At 35.0% G+C, this 9987-nt stretch overlaps 1 protein-coding gene across 1 annotated transcript; it reads right to left on the reverse strand.

The window, feature by feature from the left end:
* Window positions 1–5129: 5129 nt before the first annotated feature.
* On the reverse strand, window positions 5130–6825 carry LOC132613131 (uncharacterized). The gene is made up of 3 exons (XM_060327180.1): window positions 6537–6825; window positions 5788–6365; window positions 5130–5570 (listed from the first exon to the last, which is right to left on the reverse strand). Exons 1-3 carry the CDS (start codon window positions 6823–6825, stop codon window positions 5130–5132), a joined length of 1308 nt encoding a protein of 435 aa, XP_060183163.1.
* Between the last annotated feature and the right edge of the window lie 3162 nt (window positions 6826–9987).

Genomic DNA, 9987 nt, shown 5'->3' on the forward strand with positions numbered 1-9987 from the left:
TTGCATTTTTATTTTAGGAAACTAAATTATATGTTAGGAGTCATCCTGAAGAGGCTCCATCGATGCAACGGTACACTAATATCGAGGTGTTCAAAGATATCAAGAGTAAGCTAACTGTTCCACAGTTAGAGATCTTTTCCAAGACAATATTTGGGAAATTCCTCGGAATGCAGCACCTGGAGGTTCAAGCACAGATTTTTAGGTGCTTCATGGTAAGAGAGCTCAAGGAGAGCACTTATGATTGCTTTACAATTGATATAAATGGTACCGTATTGAGATTTACCATTAGCGAATTTTCCCTTATGAGCGGGCTAAATTGTGTAGCCGATGAAGGTCAATTTACATACGATGAGGAAAAATCGAATAGGATTATGGATGTATATTTTGCTGGAACTAGGAGTAAAGTAAAAAGATTGGAGTTCATTGATTGCTTTAAGAATAAGTGTTGGGGAGATAATCATGAGGACGCTGTTAAGTTTGCAATTTTGTTTTTTTATAAATACATACATCTTTTGCGGTGAGCCTAGGAAAACGAATATACCAAGGGTTCATTTTGAAGTGGTTGAGGTTGGAAGATATGTAGATTATCCATGGGGCACAGAAGCTTTTAACGAGTTGATTAGAAGCATCAGCAAGAAGTAATCTGCCACAACACAGTATTATAGGATTCATGGGATGCCACTGGCTATGCAAGTTTGGCTTTATGAGTGTTGTTCAAGAGTTCCATCGTATCTCGCTATTAAATCCGGAAATTCCATTCCAAGAATGTTGAATTGGAGGTCCATCGACAGTCAGCCAAAATACAATATTTTGATGGAAGGCATTTTTAGAGACAGCAAACAGTCGGTAATATTCGAGCACTCTAACTTATTTTTATGTTTTTTCATAGCATTTTATTTTGCAATTATGCCTTACAGATTTTAGTTTGTACTCCACTGTTCTACTGACGTATTATTGCTTTTCTGGTGGTTTTTTTCCTGATTTGTTGTATTTCACTATATTTCGGTGTATTTCCTTTTGCATTTTCACTATACTTTTTTACATTTCACTATATTTCTGTGTATTTCTCTGTATTTCAGTGTTCAAAATGTAAGTGTGAATAGTTTTATAACACACTAATTAAATATTTATTTCTTTCTTCTTCAGAGTTGTACATTTGCAAATACAATCCCCACTAGCAGTGAGTTGGAGAGCCTCCAATTGCCCGATGTTGTTGTCTGTCGAGATACAGTAGACAAAAATGTCTTAGTTGATGCCCATGAAGGTACCCAAGTCACAGATTTGCCAGTGGATGACTTTGATGATTTCAGTACTGCTCCCCCCCCCCCCCCTCCCCCACCTTTCTAAGGGCAAACAACAACAACGGACGAATCAGACAGATTCTCCACCTTCAAAGAGACGCAGACAACTTCCTACAATAGCTTCCACATCTAAGAAACAACAAATCCACACCGAACCACAGACAACTGTGAAGAAGAGTCACAAGGATCAAAAGGTTGCTCAAAATCCTATTTTACAGAAGTCTGCTTCACCAAAGTTGAATGAACAAATGAATAGACCCCAAAACACCACAGTCCTACGTGATGTCCCTACTGTATCCATGAAAGATAAAATGCAATTGCTAAGGAAAGATTTTCAAGTTTTCAAGGAATCAGTAAGTGATTTTAGTTACGAAGCAAAAAAAATTTGGTGTATTTAATTTACTGTTTCTAAACAAATTGAAATACTATTTTTGTTTAAATATTAGGTCGTTGGTGATTTCACAAGTGAGTTGTCCAAGCTTCGAACTTTCATGGATGACAACTTCAAGAAGCTATTTGAAGCAATCAAGGGGAACAATTCTGTGGACAAGGTAAATGTGTGAAATAGCAATTGAACTAACATTTTAGACTCTTATTGCGAAATACAATTTATATTAATTCATTTTTTTATGTGAAGGCTGCCGATAGTGAGGCGTCGGAGCATCAAACTGATGCTGGGCTACAGTTAACGCCTAAAGAAAACTTACGTCATGATTCTACCATTCAAACATCTCCTCCGAAACATGATGATGAGTCAATTAAGGTAAAATGAGTTTGTGACGTGAAATCCATCTTTTAAAGTTATGTTGTTGTGCATTGTATGCACAAAAAAGTATATGATTGCCATGTTCCAGTCTATAATTTTAAAGTTATGTTTCCTTCGGTATTTTCTATTTTACAAATTTTCGTATTTTATGGCGTTTCATTTGTATTTCACTGATACAATTGTCTATTTTACAAACTTTTTTTTTTTTTTTGTATTTCTATGTATTTCCACCCCCACAGAATCAATCTAATCCTGGCCCTATTTCTGTGTATTTAGTAATTCTCCAACCTTATATTTTTATGTTATGATTTTGTTTTAAATTTTGATTTCTTCTTATTCAAAAGGGTGTTGGACCAAAGTTACATGAGGAAGTTCCGGAAATTGTAGTGACCGTCGAAAATTTAAGAGCAGATACACGTAAAGCTTCATCTAAAGAGATTAATCGGGCGGACGAAGGATCTTTCAACTCAACAGAGGTAAATTTTACATTCAATCTTATAGATCTTTTCAGGATACTGCTATACTTAACATTTATTAAATCTTTTTTTTTTAGGGAATGGTCGCAGAGATGCTCATTGAGTTACCTCTAGAAACTCGTGTACCAGAAGCAGGTGCGGGTATACAACCCGAGGACATCACTGATCATTAAATTTTAGAGACTCCACACAGGTTCGATGAGAACATTACTAAGTCACAATGGTTGATCCCTGACTAAATGTTACCAAGCCAAATGGGTTCGTCAGGATTATCTGTGTTTCATCAAACTGGTCACAAAGTATTTGTTATGCCAGTAATATCTGCTGATAAAGGAATACAATAGCCAGTGATTAATGCGGAAGTTGTAATTGCTCAACCAGATGTTATTCCAACTAGGATAGTCAAACCTAGTAAATACTTCAGTTCACCTTACATGACCAATTACGGCTCTGCAGAATCTTCTCTTCAAGACCCCACACCTTCCATTTTTAAAAAGAAGCATCTATTTGTTGAAGATCCAATTAATGGCCCGCGAAATACTTTGCTTATTCAACAATACCGGAATTGGCTTGAACAGGATCTACTTCTAAGGCATGATAAAAAGTAAGTTTGAACGTATTTACCTTTCTAATTTATATATTCATTCTTTCAGCAAAGTAAATTGTTCAAAATGAAAATAACTGATTGTTGTTATTTAGAAAGGGTAAGGAAAGCCGTTACAAAAAGAATAATCAAGCTTTGGATCCAGATGACATCAATTGTGTTACATGTTGATGACAAAAACTGGTTTTATCTCTTATCAATGAATGACCAGTCTTGCAATGATAAGGTGCTATATTTCCCATTTCCTTTTTTCCCATATTTCTCTATATTTCTCTATATTTCCTATATTTCTCTATATTCCTTTTGTGTATTTCTCTATATTTCCTGCATTCAAACTGCATATTTCTCTGCAGAAGCTTATTTCATTGTTTTTGACAGCATATTGATGTCATTTTTTACTACTTGCGGAAGAAAGGCAAGTACGACAAGGATAACAAATTCAAATTCACAACTGTTGACTGTATGTTCTTCTCCAAAATTGATGAAATTCATCGTGCATATGCTAATCCGGAGGGGACCAGTAGTGTTGCCAGTTCGGAGAACGAAATATGCGAGTACATTAATGAGCATAGGATGCTGGCTAATGTGCCATGGCATATAGTTGATTGTGTTCTCATCCATGTCAATATCAAAGAGGAAAATCACTGGATCTTGATTGTAGTGCCATTCACTGACAGGTATTCCTACTCTTTTTTTTTTTAAATTTATTAAATCTGCATATCTCCCTGTATGTTCCTCGTATTTCTATCCCACAAGGTCCGTATGAAATTTAATTTACCAACCTGTTAACCGAGCTAATGTAATATTCTTTTACGTGCAGGCGTTTGTACATCTATAACTCATACCGAGCTGCTGGTCATGATGCTGTTGTTAGAAGAGAAATACACATGATAGCTACCCTATTGCCACATCATCTACATTTGTCTCGATTTTACGAGAAACAAAAAGGCATCGATTGGATTAACCACCCATCATACAAGGGCAAACAACAGACTGATGACTTTCATGTCATGTATGTGAACGACTTGCCACAACAAGCCTCTGGTAGCATGTATGTCTTTCAACATCAGAGTTCCATTTTGTTTTTCTAAATTCTCAACCAATAATCATTTTTATTTTTTATTTTTTCAGGGATTGTGGTGTGTATGTTGCCGCATTTGCTGAATACTTTTGTTCTGGACGAGGCGTTCCATCTGAAATTGATGCAGAAACACTACGTAATAGATATGGGGCATTACTATGGGAATACGGATAGCAAAAGGTTGATTTGAATGCCTTCAGTGACAATGAACTGCCGCCAAGACCAGTTAGGCCTGCCATAGATTACAACGCGGTCGACACAGTAGTTGTTAATTAGTCCACTAGGTTTTAATGTAGAATAGTTTTTCATAGTACTATTTTGCTGACCATTTTTGTACATTTTGTTGTGTTGTTTTGGTAAGAAATGACAAATGGCAGTGTTTTTTCATCAATGACTTAACTAATTTCTTTCACGACTATTTTTTGTTTAAGTCTCCCATATTTTTATTTATCGTTTAATGAAAACAGCCTCAGGTGTATTTTCAATATATTCCAATGTTATATACCCACTATTCAATTCGACAAATTATTCCAGGTGAACTGGAATACTCTTACATTTTGAACACTGAAATACAGAGAAATACACAGAAATATAGTGAAATGTAAAAAACATATAGTGAAAATGCAAAAGGAAATACACCGAAATATAGTGAAATACAAAAAATCAGGGTTGTATTCCAGCACCTGCTTCTGGTTATTCCAGGCCTAATGCAACTTAATATTTCTTAAACATTTCACTTATTTTTCATTTTAATGTCCATTAACACCGAATTGTATGCAATATTATTAAGAAAATGAAGGACAAAAATTACAGAATACAACGATGAACCAAAACTTTCTGTATTTAATATTTTTGGGGATAAAGGTTTATTTTTTAAAAAAAACAATTACAATCTAAACATCTACTTCTTACGTGGCTCATTGGAACAAGAACGTCTATTGTGACCAAGACGTCCACAAGTACTACAAGCATTCCTACATTTACTAATCATCGTCTCCATTAATGGTTTATCTCGCTTTTTCTTTGGCCTTCCCGGGGGGCTCTTGTATCTTGGTGGAAAAACAACTTCATCGCATATGTGTTTGGGAATATTCCACTCACTCTCATTAGGCAGAGGATCCCCAGGCACATCATACATCTTAATCACTGTCTTTGGTTTGAATAGGTCAGAACAATATTCATCAGGCATAAGACTTTTACTCTTCAATACAGCCCATGCATGTGGACATGGTATCTCGTCCATTTGGAACATCCGACAACTGCATGTTTTCTTTTTAAGATCAATTATGAACCGCCTTGCCTCATTATTTACGGTATACACATATTCAGTTGATGGTTCAACCTAATCAAGAAGAAATGTGTCAGACCAGAATACATTGAATATTAACAACGATAAGTAATATGAAATACATGGAAATATACAATCCAAACAGAATTACTTAATATGAAATACATGGAAATATACAATCCAAACAGAATTACTTAAGTACCTTCTAAAATATGCTGAAATATATTTAAATATATGTAGGCAGACTTCAACAAAATAAACAGTAACATACCGTCATACGTAGAGATTTACATTCGTTTATTGATAATAATTGCTGGAATGCTTTCCCAAGTGTTGTGAATGTGTATGTACCGTTTCTCCTATTAGTGTAATTCCATCTCCCAAACATCTTCCTCACTTCTTCAAGAAAATCGAAAACAGGCAACTCTCTTGCTGCTACCAATTTTCCATTAATACATTCGGCTATATTTGACGTCATTGTCCATCCTCTGTTAACGGGTGAATACAGTCGAGCCCACTTTTCCCTTCCAGCATCCTCCAAGTACTCTTTTACCCGAAAATCAACCTTCTCAATCTTCTCCATCAGCTTGTCAAACTCAGCCTGTATGTATGCTTTTGCAAGTGCATAGAATACAAGACTCAATACTTCACCATTCGACTTGTATTTCGTGGTGACATTTTTCCATAAATGCCATAGGCACGCCAAATGTGGCACAGTTGGATACACTCTACTCACCGCCTTAATGATGCTCTCATGTCTGTCTGATACAACACACATGTTATCCCTATTCTCATAAGCTTGTTTGAAATTCTCAAAGAACCAGGTCCGAGACTTATCGTTCTCTGAATCTATCACACCATATGCTAATGGTAGAATATTACTTGCACATACATGTTTTGTGTATTATTACAGTGAAATATAGCATAAAGCATATTGGAAATACATTGGAAATAGAATGAAATACAACGAAATATACCAAAAACAGAAAAAAAATTGTATTTAAACATTTTGGCATCTACCTGCACCATCCAACGTGCTGGCTGATACAAAAGTACCGTTATATGTAGTTTTAAGGTGGGAACCATCTACTACAACTATTGGTCTACAACACTCGAAGCCTTTTATGAACGCTTTAAGTGCTATAAACAAATACAAGAACTTGTTTTGTTGTGATTTGTGCATTCTCACATGTGATCTAGGGTATGTTTTATCCAATATGTACACATATCCCGGTAACTTCTTGTATGATTCTGTTGGTTCCCCTCTTAATTCATTCATTGCCTTTTCTCTAGCCCTCCAGGCCGTCATATAAGAAACATCAACGCCATACTCATTTTTTTACGTCGTCTACTATATCACCAGGTGTATATTTCCTCTTGTGATTTGCTATTTTTGGCTTAACAACTGACGCACCAATCAACCAACTTGTTGCTTGCCTTTGGGAATACACTTTGTCCTTCAATGGACACGTATGTTCGTCATGAAAAGATCTCACTCTGAACATTTCAGAGTTCGCAATACTTGAAGCTCTGAATTTCCAACGACAATCAGTTGAACAACATACTAGAGTGTAACTACATAAACCAATACAAAAAAAGAACAGTCAGATTGAAGTTTCAAACACATACAAGACCCTAAATACATTGTCTATATATACTGAAATGGTTACATAATGGAATTAAATAATTCAAACAGTTCATATTTCACTGTATTTAATTAAATCCAACTGAAATGTATTGGCAATACAACAGTTTACGTCACTGTATTTCAATGCATTTCTTAGTATATTTCAATATATTTCATAGTATATTTCAATGTATTTCATATTTTTAGGTGACTAACATACCTTACGGCATTCGACCTCTCTGCCCTTAAATTGAATCTTTTGCAAATTGCATAATTCGCCATAACATTCTTCAGAGTGTCCTTATCTTTGTAGATTTGATCAACAAAAACATCCTTATGTTCCTTGTTCGAAATTATCAAGTCATCGTTGTTTTCAAATAAAACAACAGCCTTAGCACAATCCGACACATCCAAATCATTTGAATCAACTACGTCCATAGCATACATATAATCATTAAATTCAAGTTGAAACATATCGTCTCCAACTGCAGATTCGCCAGACACAAAATTCCCAAGATCATTATCAGTTATGCTAACGCACAACGGATATGCTTCAAATCCCCTGTTTTCTCTCTTAAGCTCAACATACACCCTTACTCCCATATTGTTGCGTATTTCCATTGTCATGTTGTCTCCTTCCACAACATATTTTATTGATATCATTTTCCTGCTAATATCAACACCTAACTGAATTGCTATAGTTTCAACCAAATCACCGTATGAACAATAATCTTTGAAGACAACTGCGTCTAGTTTGTAATCAACAAAGCAATTCTGTTCATTCCAAAAACCGGAGTGTCTGATCACTGTTGTTATGCTTGACATGTTTCGTTTTGATAATTCAACAAAACTAGAAGAATAGTGACTGCATTGGAAAAAAAAATTCATTGTTCCAATCAGAGAAGATTGAATCAAAAAACAATCACACAAATCATTGAAAATTTGAAACATACCTTTTGTAGAATCTGAAATACAAATCTGATCTTCACTAAAATTCCATATATACACTCGTTCGTATCTTATTGAGTGTATTTCAACTTGATTTTGAAGAATTCGAATGTAGAAAACAGAGCTCAAAGAGATTCTTCTGTAGTTGAATCTTTTTAGATCTTCAGTATTTTTTTTAATTCAAAACGTTTTGATTGTGATAAAAGTGGAGAGAGATACGCAATCTGTTATGGAAGAACATTCATTACGCGTAATTAATGGGAAGATTTAAACTGAATCCCTGAATTTAAAAAAAAAAAACAAACTTTCCATAAATACGGCCTAATTTTACTCACCAGTGTCGGACGTTCCATGTATTTCGCTATATTTCAAAAAAATGAAATACACGCGTTTCAACTAAAAACCAGCTACGCTTAGTAAATAACAATTTTATAGCTATTTCTTGTTACAAGCTACTAAAAGGTAGCTATTTATGTAAGTTATATATATATATATAGAAAATATGGAGTATATCTCTGATTTTTATACTTATATATGAAAGAAAAAATACAAGTTGTTTTATTCAAGCTCGTTTTTAAATCCTTGAAGCCCATAAAGTCAAACCGTATTCTAAGTTCCAAGATCAGTCAAAAACCAGCCTTCTAAGCCCTCCAATTTTAGTCCAGTTTTAGTGTTGGGCTTCCAGGCCCAAAATCCTTTACCAGAAAAATTATTCCAAGTCCAAGTCTCAACTGTCAAAATTTTTACCAAAGTCCAAAGTATTCCGATTGGTGCTTCTTTTAACCTTAGCCCAACTGTCTCTCCATAAATGTTAACAGCCTCATACTTGAAATGGAAAGGTTCTTTAATCAATTATCAAAGGACGTACCTACTTTGTTTTGGATTTAACACCATTTCCTTTAAGTAAATCCCATTTCCTACTGCTGCTTTTAAAATCGTGGCATTTGGAGGGAAAAACTAACTCTTGAAACCTCTTAAATTAAGGAAAGAATTATTAACCATCTTTGAAAAATCGATTTGTCTTGGTGACTTACCTAAATTGCTAAATATTTTCCTAAGCTCTAACATACATAATGGTTCCAATAATCACATATTCGGTACGTATTCAACATATATATGGCCAATATACATAAATGGAGAAGGACGGAGAATGAACTTTTAACTGATGAGCCTACCAAAACCATCAGTACCATTTTCACCCATTGGCTGGGCCTTCAAAGTATATTAGCTTCCTTTTCTATTCATTTCTCACAGACTCGATCAAGAAGGTTATTGGGCCTTTGGCCCAATGAATTTTGTGCAGTAAGAACCCCCCCCCCCCCCCCCCCCCAACAGTAGGAATGTTATGCAAGCAAAGAAAGAAGGGGATGTAAATTAGAAAGCATCCAAAATATTCCAAGTAAAGAGATGCATAACATGCCAATTGGTCAAAATAAAACAATCACTATGCTTGGAAGAAAATTTAGACAGGAAGACACATATTAATGTTTATGAACTGGAGTAAAAGAACAAATCTAGGATTCAAGGTTATGGGCCTAACATCACAAAGACCACATGAAACACAGAGAAATAGAAAAGAGAAACAGAGCCCAAATATGCAAATGGCATTAAACAGATCACAAAATTTTTATTCATAGGTATACACTCTTTCCTACATGAGATACCACAGATATACTCAGCTATAGAGATGCTAAAACAACACCAAAAGGAAAAGTTTCACTTTCTCAATCCTAATGCCACACAAGATCCAAGGAATTTCATGAATCCCAGGCATGGTAGGCATTAGGGAAAGCATAAGCTTAATCCCCAAGTGCTAATTTTCCTCCCTATTTATGTGCTAAACTTAGTGATATACAAGAGAAGGAATGTTTGTATACACAGATATACCAGGCCAAA

Source organism: Lycium barbarum, chromosome 10 (assembly GCF_019175385.1).
Source record: "Lycium barbarum isolate Lr01 chromosome 10, ASM1917538v2, whole genome shotgun sequence".
NCBI lineage: Eukaryota > Viridiplantae > Streptophyta > Magnoliopsida > Solanales > Solanaceae > Lycium > Lycium barbarum.